Below are 19665 nucleotides of genomic sequence, written 5' to 3' on the forward strand. Positions count from 1 at the left end.
CCTGAGTGGTTTTACTGGACTATTGTTGATCTTGATATCTAGATAAACAACAGTAAAGTTGTGTCTTTATCTATGGATTTCTTATGTATAAGGAATGATGTCATTGGGAAGGCTTAGATGGATTCATTGACAGACTGTCAGTTATCTCCAGAGAATGATGAAGGGGTTGAACCACAAGACAGACTTTGAGAAGTCTTCTTAAGAGGGGACTCAGCAGGTGAACCAGCACAGAAAGCTGTCTCACTGTTTGAGAAGGTAAAGTCTGATTAAGATATGTATCAATCTTGAACCTCGTAATGAGAGTTAATCACAATTTGTTTTATTTATTTGGATAAGGAAGTGCTTTTAAATTATTTACAGTCCAAAGGCAGAGAGTGAGTATCACATTTGTTTCAGTGTTTGGTATGATGTTCAGGTGATTTATCTGCTGTTTTCTATCACTTCCCCTGAGCTCCATCATGTCAGAGGGAAACCATAGCGTTGTGACTGAATTTTTCCTCACCGGATTCCCTGGGCTTTCTCCAGAGTATGAAGGCATTGCCTCAGCTGTGATGTTCTTTGTTTATTTCTTCACTGTGACAGGCAATGCAACAATTATTTTTCTGTTTGCAACAGACCGCAGCCTCCATAAACCGATATATTACATCATCCTCAATCTGTGTGTTTGTGATATGCTCTTTAGCACCACTGCTTTACCAAAGGCCATCAGTATATACTGGTTTCAGTCAGAGACTATTTCATTCACTGGTTGTTTTGTTCAAATGTACTTTGTTCACTATTTCGGCACAGTGAATTCTTACATTCTCTTCCTGATGGCTTTAGATAGATATTTAGCTATCTGCTATCCTCTCAGATATCCTGCTATTCTCAAAAACTCCACCATCCATATTCTCAGTATTAGTGCATGGCTATTTGCTAAGATAGGCCCTGTAGTGATAGTTATCCGTGCATATCCTCTTCCTTACTGCGCCTCAAATGTAATCCACCACTGCTTCTGTGATCACTACAGTATAACAACGCTGACATGCACTGACAGGACTCCTTACGCTATCCTTGCTTTCGGGATGGCAATGGTGACTTTACTGGTACCTCTGGGGTTCATCATTTTCTCGTATTCCTCCATAATGATAACTGTACTTAAGATAGCAGATTTAGAAGGCCGCCGGAAGTCTCTGTCTACTTGTACCCCTCAGCTGATGGTGATCTCACTCTATTACCTACCCAGATGTGTTGTGTATTTTGCCACCACTGTTGGCATAGAGCTCAGACGTGATATCGCAGTAGTTATCATCACGGTGTACAGCCTTTGTCCTCCTATGATTAATCCAATTATATACTGCTTAAGAGCTAAAGACATGAAAGAAAGCTTTTGGAAGAAATTCCACAGGAGGACTGCTTCACGAAAAGCACAAATCTCTTCTGTTAGTCACTAATTAGCAGATTCATTAGTGAAGGTGTTTGTATTCTAAATGAACTTCTCATACTTAGGAGTGGCAGATTTTATAAAAAGTAATGACTGCAAGTTAAAAGAAAGTCAAACATGCCCCAATGTTGCTCATGTCATTTTGAAATGTGTCACTTCTTAGATTGAGGCAAAATGCTGTCTACGTGAGATATTAGAATGTAATGACAGAGGAAATCAATGCTATTTTTATATAAACAATCATCCTTTATGTTATTACTAAAATGTTACAGGAAACAGCTGACCCAATTAGCTCTCATTGACCCTACAGATTTATGTAGAATTATAAGCTTTCATGGTGATGTGTCTCAGATTTAAAACTACAGATGTACTTCATACCTAAATGTTGTATTTTTTTATAACCAAATGAATGAATTAAAATTCTTATCAATTCACTTGTATGAGTCTTTTTTTTTTATCTTCTAGGGAAATAAAAGTGCAACTTAATTATCTGATAAGATTGTTAATTTGGATGTATCCTTAATCGTAGAGCTGGTCCCGACCCACACTTTGGGAACCCCTGCTCTGAAAGACAAGAAGCTCCTATGATGCATGATAAGTTTTTTGCACTGCAAATTCTTAAATACAGAAACCACATATAGTCTCTTCATTCTGAGCAGAAACATGGTGATGCAAGATCGCGGCCTCATTGGAAGGGGGCCCACTCCTTATGTAGATTTAAAAGTCTCATTCTAAGTTAAGAAAAACAAAACTGTTATAATATTCAGATACTTATACACTAATGTAAACATACTAACAAACAGTATATTTCATTTCTACTAAGTTATTTCTGCTAAATGCTGTTAAATACTGCACCATTATGTATCTGGAAACCTGCAGCAAACAATCATGTCTAGGCCTTTTCCACTTCACTAAGACCTGTATAGATCCCAAACTTAGGTGTCAAAAAGTTGATCACGTGAAGAGAGATACTCCTATGATATTTGGGAACTTCAAAGGTTAATTTGACAATTTGATCCTGGGAGATCATGTAGTCCTCATCACAGAGTAAATATTAACCCTGGTACTGCACTCAGCATTCAGATGCCAGCCTGCATCTGAGAGGTAAAGACTTCAACTTTAAATGAAACATTTGAGAATCAAAATTTTGGGTCTGTCTCTATTGCCTTTGTATGTGATATGTTTGCCAGATAGCTGTTTCTGATGTTAAAAAACAAAATGAGTTTTTAATTACTCTCCAAATTATTCTTTTTAGGGAAATTAAGGACTACAAATAATGTTTGACATAAATGCAATTGATATATTATTATTAATGATACTATTTGATCATTTTCTGTGTATGATAGCTTCCTATCAGTTGTTGCAGAACCCTCAGTAATGTGTTAAAGAGCAATTTTTTTCTGACAAAGAACTCAAAGGTATTTCAAGTACAATCTCATGAAAGAGGGAACCCTGCAGACCTCCAAACTAAGATAAACTCTTGTTTTAAGTGTTTTTCATGGCATCCTAATCTTTCAGCACGTTTGACCTTAAATACTCTATCAATAAGGATACTAAAAATGTATACACTTGTTTATTGGCAGTGTGTAAAATGAGTTTTGCCTTACAGAGCTTTGTCTTTCTGGTGTATTTTTTAACAGGGGATAATGATCTACTCTAATGTCACAAGGATGAGAAGCTTTTTAATTCTTGGATTCCCTGGACTTTCACCGCAGTATTATGGATTTGTATCAGTTCTGCTCTTTTTCATCTACCTAATTATTACAATAGGAAATATTTTCATTTTAGCATTTGTAGCCTATGAGAAGAGCCTGCAGAAACCAACATACCTGGTGTTTTGTCACCTGGCACTGAACGACCTAACATTTGGCAATGTGACTCTCCCAAAGATCATATCTAAATACTGGTTTGGTGATGGTGTTATTTCCTTTTATGGGTGCTTTGCACAGATGTTCTTTGTTCATTATTTAGGATCAGTGACTTCCTTCATCTTGTTGGTGATGGCTCTTGATCGCTTTGTTGCTATATGTATTCCTCTGCGCTACCCCGTCCTGATCACAAACAACACCATATCTGTGCTCTGTGGGTTTGCTTGGTTCATACCTGTGTCTCTCATGGTGACCATTCTTTTCCAGGCCCTCACTTTACCCTACTGTAAATCGAATGTCATTGCTCAGTGCTACTGTGACCACATTTCTATAACCAGCCAGGCATGTGGAGAGGATGTGAGAACTATACAGGTCAATACTCTCTGTATGGCCATGTTTTGTCTTTTACTTCCTCTTGCATTCATCTTGTTTTCATATGCTTCAATAATCGGGACGATTCTGAAAATGTCCAATGCTGCTGGGCGCAAAAAAACCTTATCAACTTGCACCCCTCAAATATTCATTACATGTCTTTTTACCTCCCAAGATGTTTTGTTTATGTGGCTAACACTGTTGGCTTTTCTTTCAGCTTAGATGTGCGTATTTTACTGATATTGCTTTACAGTTTGTTTCCTCCTGCTGTCAATCCAATCATATACTGTTTCAAGACCCAGGATATCAAGCAGACTTTGATGAAGAAGCTTAAAACAAGCAGGATTGGAGTAGAAATCAAGTTTTCATTCTAGTAGTGAACTGGTGAAATACGAAATTTGCAAGGAACATTTAAAGTAATTAATTTATGAAAAAGTTAAGCATGAGATGTACATTTTGTATGTGTTTACAACTGTAATGCATGCACTTTACAGCATTTCAAATGAATCATTTCATGTCTCATTGCTTTAGAAATACTACAGTGTATGTAATGTAAATGAACAGAGCAGCTAATGGGAATATGCAATACTTTATAATACCTACATTATGAAAAACGTGAAACCAATGTATTGTTTCACACACAACTGTCTCTTTTTCATGCCTCATAAGAGGTCAAATTTTATGGGTAATTCAAAAGCTACAATAATCATATTTTGCACCAAAGGCAGCAGGTTTCTTAAAGGGAGCTTTTGTGGGCCTATTTACAACAACATTACTTTCTGCTGTGTCAAAAAGAGGGGCAAAAATCCACTTAAAGCAAAAAGCAACATCTCCCCAGATAAACAGTTTATAGTAGTACATTTGTAAGCCTTTTTAAATTGTATTCTTTTAAATGCTTAATCTAGACTCATAGTAGACTTGAATTCTTCTATTTATCAGTGATGTCTGTCTAACACAAGGTCAGTTTACTGTACACAGATGTGTGATCAGGACTCTGTGAATAGTAAGTTGTGCTTAGAAACATGGTTCCCTATTTTTGGTTATCTAAATGCAACAGATTTCACTTTAAGAACAAAAATTAAATAGTAACAGAATATTTACATATCAAATTAAATCAGTGACACAACAGTATGGCCAATACTGAACATGTTTATGGCCATGGTTGGTAACCACAACCAGGCCTTGACAAACACCCAAATCATTGTTATCCACTTGCTTGCATGTTAAAGATAACTAGTTATCTCACAAACCAGCTGACTTTCATCAATATTTTAGATAACTAAACTTTGTTACTCATATTTGAAAGACAGTATTTTATTCAAAATACTGACTTGATTTGATTTGGTAAACTTTGCTTGAAAAAGCAATGCTGAAATAGTTTTGCAACAATAATAGCTCCATATTGACTGTTTTCTTGTTTTCTTGTTTTTTTAATGTGTGCTTCAATGATTTGTAAGTGTCTTTGGGTGTTTTGAAAAATGCTCTTGAATAAAGTTTATCATTATTATTTTTATTGTCCGAGATCATTCTGGGAACAAAATAAAAATGAAGCTGTACATGTTTCAAGAACATTAGGGCATAGTGTTATAGCAATGTTGTCACTCAATATTTTTAGAAGGTTCTAATAAAACATTTTTCGAAGGTCTTAAGGAAGCATTTTTTAAAGAATTTAAGGAAACAGTTTTAGAAGGTTATAAGGAAAAATTTCAACAAAAGAGTTCGAGCAATACTAACAACGTCCAATCTCCTCTTTTTCCTATTCATTACCCAACTGGTGAATTTTGCACGGCAAATTCTTAAATACGGAAACCACATATGTTACTAGTCCCCTCATTCTGAGTAGAAGCAAGATCGCAGCCTCATTGGAAGGGGGCCCACTCCTTATGTAGATTTAAAAGTCTCATTCTAAGTTAAGAAAAACAAAACTATTATACTATTCAGATACTTATACACTAATGTAAACATACTAACAAACAGTATATTTCATTTCTGCCAAGTTCTTTCTGCTAAATGCTGTTAAATACTGCACCATTATGTATTTATTGTTATTTGGAAAACTGCAGCAAACAATCATGCCTAGGCCTTTCCACTTCACTAAGACCTGTATAGATCCCAAACTTAGATATCAAAAAGTTGATCACGTGAAGAGGGATACTCCTATGATATTTGGGAACTTCAAAGGTTAATTTCAGAATTTGATCCTGGGAGATCATGCAGCCCTCATCACACAGAGTAAATATTAACCCTGGTACTGCACTCAGCATTCAGATGCCAGCCTGCATCTGAGAGGTAAAGACTTCAACTTTAAATGAAACATTTGAGAATCAAAATGTTGGGTCTGTCTCTATTGCCTTTGTATGTGATATGTTTGCCAGATAGCTGTTTCTGATGTTAAAAAACAAAATGAGTTTTTAATTACTCTCCAAATTATTCTTTTAGGGAAATTAAGGACTACAAATCATTTTTGACATACATGCTATTGATATATTATAATTAATGATACTATTTTATCATTTTCTGTATATGATAGCTTCCTATCAGTTGTTGCAGAACCCTCAGTAATGTGTTAAAGGGCAATTTTTTCCTGACAAAGAACTCAAAGGTATTTCAAGTACAATCTCATGAAAGAGGGAACCCTGCAGACCTCCAAACTAAGATAAACTCTTGTTTTAAGTGTTTTTCATGGCATCCTAATCTTTCAGCACGTTTGACCTTAAATACTCTATCAATAAGGATACTAAAAATGTATACACTTGTTTATTGGCAGTGTGTAAAATGAGTTTTGCCTTACAGAGCTTTGTCTTTCTGGTGTATTTTTTAACAGGGGATAATGATCTACTCTAATGTCACAAGGATGAGAAGCTTTTTAATTCTTGGATTCCCTGGACTTTCACCGCAGTATTATGGATTTGTATCAGTTCTGCTCTTTTTCATCTACCTTATTATTACATAATAGGAAATATTTTCATTTTAGCATTTGTAGCCTATGAGAAGAGCCTGCAGAAACCAACATACCTGGTGTTTTGTCACCTGGCACTGAACGACCTAACATTTGGCAATGTGACTCTCCCAAAGATCATATCTAAATACTGGTTTGGTGATGGTGTTATATCCTTTTATGGGTGCTTTACACAGATGTTCTTTGTTCATTATTTAGGATCAGTGACTTCCTTCATCTTGTTGGTGATGGCTCTTGATCGCTTTGTTGCTATATGTATTCCTCTGCGCTACCCCGTCCTGATCACAAACAACACCATATCTGTGCTCTGTGGGTTTGCTTGGTTCATACCTGTGTCTCTCATGGTGACCATTCTTTTCCAGGCCCTCACTTTACCCTACTGTAAATCGAATGTCATTGCTCAGTGCTACTGTGACCACATTTCTATAACCAGCCAGGCATGTGGAGAGGATGTGAGAACTATACAGGTCAATACTCTCTGTATGGCCATGTTTTGTCTTTTACTTCCTCTTGCATTCATCTTGTTTTCATATGCTTCAATAATCGGGACGATTCTGAAAATGTCCAATGCTGCTGGGCGCAAAAAAACCTTATCAACTTGCACCCCTCAAATATTCATTACATGTCTTTTTTACCTCCCAAGATGTTTTGTTTATGTGGCTAACACTGTTGGCTTTTCTTTCAGCTTAGATGTGCGTATTTTACTGATATTGCTTTACAGTTTGTTTCCTCCTGCTGTCAATCCAATCATATACTGTTTCAAGACCCAGGATATCAAGCAGACTTTGATGAAGAAGCTTAAAACAAGCAGGATTGGAGTAGAAATCAAGTTTTCATTCTAGTAGTGAACTGGTGAAATATGAAATTTGCAAGGAACATTTAAAGTAATTAATTTATGAAAAAGTTAAGCATGAGATGTACATTTTGTATGTGTTTACAACTGTAATGCATGCACTTTACAGCATTTCAAATGAATCATTTCATGTCTCATTGCTTTAGAAATACTACAGTGTATGTAATGTAAATGAACAGAGCAGCTAATGGGAATATGCAATACTTTATAATACCTACATTATGAAAAACGTGAAACCAATGTATTGTTTCACACACAACTGTCTCTTTTTCATGCCTCATAAGAGGTCAAATTTTATGGGTAATTCAAAAGCTACAATAATCATATTTTGCACCAAAGGCAGCAGGTTTCTTAAAGGGAGCTTTTGTGGGCCTATTTACAACAACATTACTTTCTGCTGTGTCAAAAAGAGGGGCAAAAATCCACTTAAAGCAAAAAGCAACATCTCCCCAGATAAACAGTTTATAGTAGTACATTTGTAAGCCTTTTTAAATTGTATTCTTTTAAATGCTTAATCTAGACTCATAGTAGACTTGAATTCTTCTATTTATCAGTGATGTCTGTCTAACACAAGGTCAGTTTACTGTACACAGATGTGTGATCAGGACTCTGTGAATAGTAAGTTGTGCTTAGAAACATGGTTCCCTATTTTTGGTTATCTAAATGCAACAGATTTCACTTTAAGAACAAAAATTAAATAGTAACAGAATATTTACATATCAAATTAAATCAGTGACACAACAGTATGGCCAATACTGAACATGTTTATGGCCATGGTTGGTAACCACAACCAGGCCTTGACAAACACCCAAATCATTGTTATCCACTTGCTTGCATGTTAAAGATAACTAGTTATCTCACAAACCAGCTGACTTTCATCAATATTTTAGATAACTAAACTTTGTTACTCATATTTGAAAGACAGTATTTTATTCAAAATACTGACTTGATTTGATTTGGTAAACTTTGCTTGAAAAAGCAATGCTGAAATAGTTTTGCAACAATAATAGCTCCATATTGACTGTTTTCTTGTTTTTTTAATGTGTGCTTCAATGATTTGTAAGTGTCTTTGGGTGTTTTGAAAAATGCTCTTGAATAAAGTTTATTATTATTATTTTTATTGTCCGAGATCATTCTGGGAACAAAATAAAAATGAAGCTGTACATGTTTCAAGAACATTAGGGCATAGTGTTATAGCAATGTTGTCACTCAATATTTTTAGAAGGTTCTAATAAAACATTTTTCGAAGGTCTTAAGGAAGCATTTTTTAAAGAATTTAAGGAAACATTTTTAGAAGGTTATAAGGAAAAATTTCAACAAAAGAGTTCGAGCAATACTAACAACGTCCAATCTCCTCTTTTTCCTATTCATTACCCAACTGGTGAATTTTGCACGGCAAATTCTTAAATACGGAAACCACATATGTTACTAGTCCCCTCATTCTGAGTAGAAGCAAGATCGCAGCCTCATTGGAAGGGGGCCCACTCCTTATGTAGATTTAAAAGTCTCATTCTAAGTTAAGAAAAACAAAACTATTATACTATTCAGATACTTATACACTAATGTAAACATACTAACAAACAGTATATTCCATTTCTGCCAAGTTCTTTCTGCTAAATGCTGTTAAATACTGCACCATTATGTATTTATTGTTATTTGGAAACCTGCAGCAAACAATCATGCCTAGGCCTTTCCACTTCACTAAGACCTGTATAGATCCCAAACTTAGGTGTCAAAAAGTTGATCACGTGAAGAGAGATACTCCTATGATATTTGGGAACTTCAAAGGTTAATTTCAGAATTTGATCCTGGGAGATCATGCAGCCCTCATCACACAGAGTAAATATTAACCCTGGTACTGCACTCAGCATTCAGATGCCAGCCTGCATCTGAGAGGTAAAGACTTCAACTTTAAATGAAACATTTGAGAATCAAAATGTTGGGTCTGTCTCTATTGCCTTTGTATGTGATATGTTTGCCAGATAGCTGTTTCTGATGTTAAAAAACAAAATGAGTTTTTAATTACTCTCCAAATTATTCTTTTTAGGGAAATTAAGGACTACAAATAATGTTTGACATAAATGCAATTGTTATATTATTATTTATGAAACTATTTGATCATTTTCTTTATATGATAGCTTCCTATCAGTTGTTGCAGAACCCTCAGTAATGTGTTAAAGGGCAATTTTTTCCTGAAAAAGAACTCAAAGGTATTCAAGTACAATCTCATGAAAGAGGGAACCCTGCAGACCTCCAAACTAAGATAAACTCATGTTTTAAGTGTTTTTCATGGCATCTTAATCCTTTAGAATGATTGATCTTAAATATTTTATCAATAAGGATACTAAAAATGTATGCACTTGTTTATTGGCAGTGTGTAAAATGAGTTTTGCCTTACAGAGCTTTGTCTTTCTGGTGTACTTTTTAACAGGGGATAATGATCTACTCTAATGTCACAAGGACGAGAAGCTTTTTAATTCTTGGATTCCCTGGACTTTCGCCACAGTATTATGGATTCGTATCAGTTCTGCTCTTTTTCATCTACCTTGTTATCATAATAGGAAATATTTTCATTTTAGCATTTGTAGCCTATGAGAAGAGCCTGCAGAAACCAACATACCTGGTGTTTTGTCACCTGGCACTGAACGACCTAACATTTGGCAATGTAACTCTCCCAAAGATCATATCTAAATACTGGTTTGGTGATGGTGTTATTTCCTTTTATGGGTGCTTTGCACAGATGTTCTTTGTTCATTATTTAGGATCAGTGACTTCCTTCATCTTGTTGGTGATGGCTCTTGATCGCTTTGTTGCTATATGTATTCCTCTGCGCTACCCCGTCCTGATCACAAACAACACCATATCTGTGCTCTGTGGGTTTGCTTGGTTCATACCTGTGTCTATCATGGTGACCGTTATTTTCCAGGCCCTCACTTTACCCTACTGTAAATCGAATGTCATTGCTCAGTGTTACTGTGACCACATTTCTATAACCAGACAGGCATGTGGTGAGGATGTGAGAACTATACAGGTCACTGGTGTCTGTATGGCCATGTTTTGTCTTTTACTTCCTCTTGCATTCATCTTGTTTTCATATGCTTCAATAATCAGGACGATTCTGAAAATGTCCAATGCTGCTGGGCGCAAAAAAACCATATCAACTTGTACTCCTCAAATGTTCATTACATGTCTTTTTTACCTCCCAAGATGTTTTGTTTATGTGGCTAACATTGCTGGCTTTTCTTTCAGCTTAGATGTGCGTATTTTACTGATATTGCTTTACAGTTTGTTTCCTCCTGCTGTCAATCCAATCATATACTGTTTCAAGACCCAGGATATCAAGCAGACTTTGACGAAGAAGCTTAAAACAAGCAGGATTGGAGAAGAAATTAAGCTTTCATTCTCATAGTTAAGTGGTGAAATATGAAATCTGCAAGTAACATTTAAAGTAATTTATTTCTGGAAAAAGTTTAGCATTAGATGTACATTTTGTATGTGTTTACAACTGTAATGCATGCACTTTACAGCATTTCAAATGAACCATTTCATGTCTCATTGCTTTAGAAATACTACAGTGTATGTAATGTAAATGAACAGAGCGGCTAATGGGAATATGCAATACTTTATAATACCTACATTATGAAAAACGTGAAACCAATGTCTTGTTTCACACACAACTGTCTCTTTTTCATGCCTCATAAGAGGTCAAATTTTATGGGTAATTCAAAAGCTACAATAATCATATTTTGCACCAAAGGCAGCAGGTTTTCTTAAAGGGAGCTTTTGTGGGCCTATTTACAACAACATTACTTTCTGCTGTGTCAAAAAGAGGGGCAAAAATCCACTTAAAGCAAAAAGCAACATCTCCCCAGATAAACAGTTTATAGTAGTACATTTGTAAGCCTTTTTAAATTGTATTCTTTTAAATGCTTAATCTAGACTCATAGTAGACTTGAATTATTCTATTTATCAGTGATGTCTGTAACACAAGGTCAGTTTACTGTACACAGATGTGTGATCAGGACTCTGTGAATAGTAAGTTGTGCTTAGAAACATGGTTCCCTATTTTTGGTTATCTAAATGCAACAGATTTCACTTTAAGAACAAAAATTAAATAGTAACAGAATATTTACATATCAAATTAAATCAGTGACACAACAGTATGGCCAATACTGAACATGTTTATGGCCATGGTTGGTAACCACAACCAGGCCTTGACAAACACCCAAATCATTGTTATCCACTTGCTTGCATGTTAAAGATAACTAGTTATCTCACAAACCAGCTGACTTTCATCAATATTTTAGATAACTAAACTTTGTTACTCATATTTGAAAGACAGTATTTTATTCAAAATACTGACTTGATTTGATATGGTAAACTTTGCTTGAAAAAGCAATGCTGAAATAGTTTTGCAACAATAATAGCTCCATATTGACTGTTTTCTTGTTTTTTTTAATGTGTGCTTCAATGATTTGTAAGTGTCTTTGGGTGTTTTGAAAAATGCTCTTGAATAAAGTTTATTATTATTATTTTTATTGTCCGAGATCATTCTGGGAACAAAATAAAAATGAAGCTGTACATGTTTCAAGAACATTAGGGCATAGTGTTATAGCAATGTTGTCACTCAATATTTTTAGAAGGTTCTAATAAAACATTTTTCGAAGGTCTTAAGGAAGCATTTTTTAAAGAATTTAAGGAAACAGTTTTAGAAGGTTATAAGGAAAAATTTCAACAAAAGAGTTCGAGCAATACTAACAACGTCCAATCTCCTCTTTTTCCTATTCATTACCCAACTGGTTAATTTTGCACGGCAAATTCTTAAATACAGAAACCACATATGTTACTAGTCCCCTCATTCTGAGTAGAAGCAAGATCGCAGCCTCATTGGAAGGGGGCCCACTCCTTATGTAGATTTAAAAGTCTCATTCTAAGTTAAGAAAAACAAAACTATTATAATATTCAGATACTTATACACTAATGTAAACATACTAACAAACAGTATATTCCATTTCTGCCAAGTTCTTTCTGCTAAATGCTGTTAAATACTGCACTATTATGTATTTATTGTTACTTGGAAACCTGCAGCAAACAATCTTGCCTAGGCCTTTCCACTTCACTGAGACCTGTATAGATCCCAAACTTAGGTGTCAAAAAGTTGATCACGTGAAGAGAGATACTCCTATGATATTTTGGAACTTCAAAGGTTAATTTCAGAATTTGATCCTGGGAGATCATGCAGCCCTCATCACACAGAGTAAATATTAACCCTGGTACTGCACTCAGCATTCAGATGCCAGCCTGCATCTGAGAGGTAAAGACTTCAACTTTAAATGAAACATTTGAGAATCAAAATGTTGGGTCTGTCTCTATTGCCTTTGTATGTGATATGTTTGCCAGATAGCTGTTTCTGATGTTAAAAAACAAAATGAGTTTTTAATTACTCTCCAAATTATTCTTTTTAGGGAAATTAAGGACTACAAATAATGTTTGACATAAATGCAATTGTTATATTATTATTTATGAAACTATTTGATCATTTTCTTTATATGATAGCTTCCTATCAGTTGTTGCAGAACCCTCAGTAATGTGTTAAAGAGCAATTTTTTCCTGAAAAAGAACTCAAAGGTATTCAAGTACAATCTCATGAAAGAGGGAACCCTGCAGACCTCCAAACTAAGATAAACTCATGTTTTAAGTGTTTTTCATGGCATCTTAATCCTTTAGAATGATTGATCTTAAATATTTTATCAATAAGGATACTAAAAATGTATACACTTGTTTATTGGCAGTGTGTAAAATGAGTTTTGCCTTACAGAGCTTTGTCTTTCTGGTGTACTTTTTAACAGGGGATAATGATCTACTCTAATGTCACAAGGACGAGAAGCTTTTTAATTCTTGGATTCCCTGGACTTTCACCGCAGTATTATGGATTCGTATCAGTTCTGCTCTTTTTCATCTACCTTGTTATCATAATAGGAAATATTTTCATTTTAGCATTTGTAGCCTATGAGAAGAGCCTGCAGAAACCAACATACCTGGTGTTTTGTCACCTGGCACTGAACGACCTAACATTTGGCAATGTGACTCTCCCAAAGACCATATCTAAATACTGGTTTGGTGATGGTGTTATTTCCTTTTATGGGTGCTTTGCACAGATGTTCTTTGTTCATTATTTAGGATCAGTGACTTCCTTCATCTTGTTGGTGATGGCTCTTGATCGCTTTGTTGCTATATGTATTCCTCTGCGCTACCCCGTCCTGATCACAAACAACACCATATCTGTGCTCTGTGGGTTTGCTTGGTTCATACCTGTGTCACTCATGGTGACCGTTATTTTCCAGGCCCTCACTTTACCCTACTGTAAATCTAATGTCATTGCTCAGTGTTACTGTGACCACATTTCTATAACCAGACAGGCATGTGGTGAGGATGTGAGAACTATACAGGTCACTGGTGTCTGTATGGCTATGTTTTGTCTTTTACTTCCTCTTGCATTCATCTTGTTTTCATATGCTTCAATAATCAGGACGATTCTGAAAATGTCCAATGCTGCTGGGCGCAAAAAAACCATATCAACTTGTACTCCTCAAATATTCATTACATGTCTTTTTTACCTCCCAAGATGTTTTGTTTATGTGGCTAACACTGTTGGCTTTTCTTTCAGCTTAGATGTGCGTATTTTACTGATATTGCTTTACAGTTTGTTTCCTCCTGCTGTCAATCCAATCATATACTGTTTCAAGACCCAGGATATCAAGCAGACTTTGATGAAGAAGCTTAAAACAAGCAGGATTGGAGAAGAAATTAAGCTTTCATTCTCATAGTTAAGTGATGAAATATGAAATCTGCAAGTAACATTTAAAGTAATTTATTTCTGGAAAAAGTTTAGCATTAGATGTACATTTTGTATGTGTTTACAACTGTAATGCATGCACTTTACAGCATTTCAAATGAACCATTTCATGTCTCATTGCTTTAGAAATACTACAGTGTATGTAATGTAAATGAACAGAGCGGCTAATGGGAATATGCAATACTTTACAATACCTACATTATGAAAAACGTGAAACCAATGTATTGTTTCACACACAACTGTCTCTTTTTCATGCCTCATAAGAGGTCAAATTTTATGGGTAATTCAAAAGCTACAATAATCATATTTTGCACCAAAGGCAGCAGGTTTTCTTAAAGGGAGCTTTTGTGGACCTATTGATAGCAACGTTACTTTCTGCTGTGTCAAAAAGAGGGGCAAAAATCCACTTAAAGCAAAAAGCAACAGTTTATAGTAGTACATTTTTAAGCCTGTTTACATTGTATACTTTTAAATGCTTAATCTAGACTCATAGTAGACTTGAATTCTTCTATTTATCAGTGATGTCTGTCTAACACAAGGTCAGTTTACTGTACACAGATGTATGATCAGGACTCTGTGAATAGTAAGTTGTGCTTAGAAACATGGTTCCCTATTTTTGGTTATCTAAATGTAACAGTTTTCATTTAAAAAAAACAACAGAACATTTACATATCAAATCAAATCAGTGACACAACAGTATGGCGCATACTGAACATGTTTAGGCCATGGTTGGTAACCACAACCAGGCCTTGACAAACACCCAAATCCTTTGTAACCACTTGCTTGCATGTTAAAGATAGCTAGTTATCTCACAAACCAAGTGACTTTCATCAGTATGTTAGTATAAACTTAAACTTTGTTACTCATATTTGAAAGACAGTATTTTATTTGAAGTACTGATTTGATTTGATTTGATTTGATTTCGTAAACTTTGCTTGCAAAAGCCTCATTGAAGCCTGGGCTGATCTCTTTTTAAACAGTCCCTTGCTACATTGGTTGTTTGTGTATGACAACAACCAAAAGCTAAACTACCAGAGCAGGTAGCTGAGTCACACCTTCATTACTAACTCTTTGTTGTTTGTTGATGTGTCAGAACTCGCCTGCGATGAAGAGATGCTCAGATGCTCACCTGTTGCATGTCCATCTGCAGTGTATAGAGTCCACTTTTCTTTCCATTAGGCAGAAAATGTCTAAAAACCAACAGTGAAACATAAGCATTAGTCTATTTAGCTGCTTCTCTTTCACCACCATCTTTCAAAACTCCAGGAATATAATTTTATAAGCATCTGAGCATTGTAAAACTCTTGCATGGCAGGGTATAATATGAACAGCATTTTCACATGTGTTTTCTCAACAATTGCTTATTTTATTTTTCACCGTTGGTAAGAAAGCTGCTCCCTTCAAAAAAGGAAAATAAAAAACTAGAAATAAAACAATCCCAATATAAAGTCTCATTATTTGTTTCTACTAGAACCGCTTACTAGAGGGACAACCTCTCATAGCTATTTTAAGCTAGCATGACATGGCTAATATTGATGCTAGCTAACTTGAGCATTAACACTCAACAAAAAAAATGTAAATCACAGATATGAATCCTTAACAGAAGTTTTTACTCCTAAAAACATGTTATAGGATAAATCTAGCTATGAGTTATAAGTTCTGGACCTTAAACTCGCCGGTTTCTTTCAAATGCAATGCTAGCACTGTCCTCTGCTAAAGAAAAATAGCCTCGGCACTGCAGACTGTAAATCGACTTGAAATGATATCTCTTTGAAAATAAACTATTTTAAATGGATGGAAAGTGTTGTGTTTTCTGGTGTGACTAGGTCAATCCAAAATAACAAGTAATTAAAGAATTTTAAAATTAATTTGACACAAAACTGCATCTAGAAGTTTTTTATTTTTATTGAATGAGGTCTTTGGATTTTATTCACTATATTGTTTTATGCTATGTCCATCATGGAAGAGCTATGAAAGTATAACTTTATTAAGTATGGATATAATCTTAATTTGCCCTTTTTTGTTGAGTTGTAATGGCTAACTTGTCCCTCACTTGGGTAAAAAACTAGAAGGAGGACCAATGTGCAGATTAGGCTTAATAACAAAAGGACAAAAGGACAAAAGAAGAAACAAAACTTATAGGGGGAAAGAAGTCTATAAACAAAATCCAAAAATGTCCAAAAGTAAAACACTCAGGAACACAGGAGAAGACATAATGCTTCAACAAAGAAAGGTGAACACAGATAAACTAGATACACACAGGGCAATCAAGCACACAGGTGTGACAACAGGACACAGGTGAAACTTATAAAGGTAATCAAGCTGGAGGGAGACACACAAGGGCAAGAAGTAAAACTACACCGGACACACAGGGAACAAGAACCACTAAATACAACAGGATACACGATAGAATATAAGAAATACAAGAGTATATATACAGTATATATATACACACACACAAGGAATACAACACAACACATGGATCATTAATAACATGAGGAAGACATAAGGTCAACGTATTTCTAATACACAATACACACAGGGAGGAAACAAGACCTGAAACAGAAGGTCAATCTAGAAAATAAAACAGGGAATCAGTATCAGATTTGAGTTTTAGTGGTGGTGATAGATGGGTTTTGTTCAATTTAAACTACATGAGGTAAGTTATCTATATTTCTAGATTTTATTTATGCTTAAACTATGAAACGGGATTACCCTTAGAGTTAACATGCATTAACTTGGGGCTGATTTTCACATCTAAATGCTTGGCTATAGATTGAAAAAAGGCTCCTTCCAAAATGTTGAAGTATTCTTTATCAGCTAAACAATACACTACAGCTATAAAATGTATTGTTTCGCAGAAAGGAGCCTGAGGAGATATAAATCCACAATGAGGACTTTTTGAATGATTCATTTTATTGGTGGAAATCATCTGCAGAACCCCATCAAGTAACTCCGAAAGTAATATTTGCAGAGGTGCCTTGACAGTCATCACTTTTTATACTCCCTGTCTTCAGTTAGACAAACAAACACTTTAAAGAAGCCTTTATACATGCAAAGCTTCTATTAGATTACATTTAACGTGACTTTTTCTTCATAACAATAATAATAGTTTCACAGACATGGACAGCTAAAAGCCAAAGCACAGACTCGTGACAGCTTACTTTTTTTTTCAAATAGTTTGCAGTCACACGTGACACCACACACATCATTAGACCAGACTCTGGAGTCTTGACTATATAAGAGGGCCCCAGGCACAGATAGATTGCGGGGACACCTTGTGTGATATCCTCTGAGGTACTTCAAGTTTGTTTCCTTTCTTTGACATAACATCAATGTGTGATTTTTCTCCATTACTGTTTTCTGACTTTCAGAATTATTTTTTTTTCATCTAATTTTGGTTTGAAGTAAACCTGATTATGAAATACACAAACATTACAACTATAGACCATTTTAATGTCATTGGATTCCCTGGACTTAAGCCTGAGTATTATGGGCCTGCATCTGCTCTTCTTCTCTTCATTTTCTTATCTATTGTGATTGGAAATGGTTTCATATTAGCTGTTATTGTGTATGTGAGGACTCTTCACAAACCCACATACTTAATCTTTTCTCACCTTGCAATGTCAGACATTATTTTTGGTACTGTGACTCTTCCAAAAATCATAGCCAGATATTGGTGGAATGATGTTACAACTTTATTTGGAGCCTGCTTTACACAAATGTACTTTGTCCACTCTTTAGGAGCCATTCACTCTTTAATCTTATTGATTATGGCTTTGGATCGTTTTATTGCCATATCATTTCCTTTTCAATATCCCATTGTCATGACAAACAAATCAGCCTCTATTTCTTGTATCCTGTGCTGGGTCTTAACATTCATACGCATGATGGGGATTGTTCTGCATGCTTACACTTTGCCTTACTGCGACCAAAACATCATCATACAATGCTACTGTGATCATATATCAGTAACTCAGCTGGGGTGTGGTGATGAAGAGGTTGCATATGTTAAATATGTTGCTTTTGTAAATGCCATGATCAGTCTCTTGGTTCCTTTAACATTCATCATTGTTTCTTATTTTTCTGTGATCATAGTTTTGCTGAAAATGTCTCAGGCTGAAGGGCGTCACAAAGCACTGTCCACCTGTGCTCCTCAGATCTTTATCACTTTTCTGTATTATGTGCCCAGGTGTTTTGTTTATATTGCTCATCAGTTAGGTTTCAAGTTTACTCCTGACGTCCGTATTGCTATCACCATGATGTACAGCCTCATACCTGCTGCAGTTAATCCCATAATCTACTGTTTGAAGACTAAAGACATTAAAGAGGCTTTGATGCACAGGTTGCAGAATAGAAAAATCCACGCAGGAATTATCTCTTAGAAAAATATAAAGACATTTTATTTTACATGAGCTGTGGAAAACAATACAGTTAGTGCTAGTGATACAAATGTGCCATGTTAAGATGATCTATTATGATTTAAAATCTGTCTCCAGTGCCTTTACTGCCTCCCAGCTTGAATCAGTCAGTCATCCCTGTCCTGTTTGCAGATGCTTCACATGCTGCAACTCGACTGTTAGCCAGAACCAGGAGAGAAAGAGCATCTCTCCTGCTCTTGCAACATAGGTGTCTTTACATTTGTATAGGGACTGAAGCTACATGGAAAATATCAGATGGCTAGAATATTTATTACCATGAATTGTTCCTGTAACTTAAAACTCTATGTATAATTCAAGATGTCATATCATGTGAATCCTCCTGCTTACATCGGTTTAGCCAAAGATCAAATATACTCTGTTATCATCTTGTGTAATTATTGTGTATATGTCAGAAGTTGCTGGAATCTAAAGTTGTGTTAGTCTGCACACTTATATGTAAAATAAAACTTTACAGACCAAGAATTACTTTTCGCCATTTCTTAATACTATGTTAAATCTCTGTATACTTAAATCTGCATCTGGGACAATCCTATTTATCATCTCTGATAAATTAATCAGCAGGTCAGCATCCTGAAGATAAAATGTTTCATATAAAAACACATCTGATGATCATGTTTAGACATTACAAAGTACATGTGAAATCACTTCACTCACACACAATGCTGAGCCACTCCTCAGTACCTCTGGATGTAATCTCAAATATCTTCACTAGATGAGGCCAAATCATCAGATTATTCAAAAGGACAGTTTTTATTATATTATTTCAACAGCCCTTACTCATACAGCAAAGAACATTAGCCTCAAGCTTTTCTACCATTTCCTTTAGATAATTTTCTCCCTTCTAAAATAACTTGCCTGTCTTAGATTATAGAAGACACTGACTTGACATTGC

General features: G+C 35.3%; 5 protein-coding genes and 2 pseudogenes across 6 annotated transcripts in view; 6 read left to right on the forward strand and 1 right to left on the reverse strand.

Moving 5' to 3' along the window:
* Positions 1-15493, reverse strand: part of LOC117825985 (olfactory receptor 13H1-like) — a 41157-nt gene extending 25664 nt beyond the window's left edge. Inside the window, exon 1 of the mRNA XM_034702005.1 lies at positions 15461-15493. The gene's annotated coding sequence lies outside the window, so the exon portion shown is untranslated. The remainder of the gene's footprint in view (positions 1-15460) is intronic.
* LOC117825982 (olfactory receptor 2AT4-like) lies at positions 375-1433 on the forward strand. The gene has a single exon (XM_034702003.1). The coding sequence runs from the start codon at positions 459-461 to the stop codon at positions 1431-1433; it is 975 nt and encodes a 324-aa protein (XP_034557894.1). The 5' UTR covers positions 375-458.
* On the forward strand, positions 3070-4037 carry LOC117825983 (annotated as a pseudogene).
* LOC117825984 lies at positions 6494-7464 on the forward strand (annotated as a pseudogene).
* On the forward strand, positions 9913-10884 carry LOC117825691 (olfactory receptor 52K1-like). The gene has a single exon (XM_034701610.1). It carries the CDS (start codon positions 9913-9915, stop codon positions 10882-10884), a length of 972 nt encoding a protein of 323 aa, XP_034557501.1.
* LOC117825692 (olfactory receptor 52K1-like) lies at positions 13331-14302 on the forward strand. Its single transcript, XM_034701611.1, has one exon. It carries the CDS (start codon positions 13331-13333, stop codon positions 14300-14302), a length of 972 nt encoding a protein of 323 aa, XP_034557502.1.
* Positions 15494-16631: 1138 nt separating the features above from the next.
* LOC117824977 (olfactory receptor 52Z1-like) lies at positions 16632-19227 on the forward strand. 2 transcript variants are annotated; one of them, XM_034700506.1, is made up of 2 exons: positions 16632-16990; positions 17512-19227. In XM_034700506.1, the coding sequence occupies exon 2, from the start codon at positions 17751-17753 to the stop codon at positions 18714-18716; it is 966 nt and encodes a 321-aa protein (XP_034556397.1). In that variant the 5' UTR covers positions 16632-16990; positions 17512-17750; the 3' UTR covers positions 18717-19227. The 2 variants fall into 2 exon arrangements, with proteins under 2 accessions (XP_034556397.1, XP_034556398.1); XM_034700507.1 differs by having other exon boundaries at positions 17706-19227.
* Positions 19228-19665: the final 438 nt, after the last annotated feature.

This window comes from Notolabrus celidotus, chromosome 14 (assembly GCF_009762535.1).
Source record: "Notolabrus celidotus isolate fNotCel1 chromosome 14, fNotCel1.pri, whole genome shotgun sequence".
Classification (NCBI taxonomy): Eukaryota; Metazoa; Chordata; class Actinopteri; order Labriformes; family Labridae; genus Notolabrus; species Notolabrus celidotus.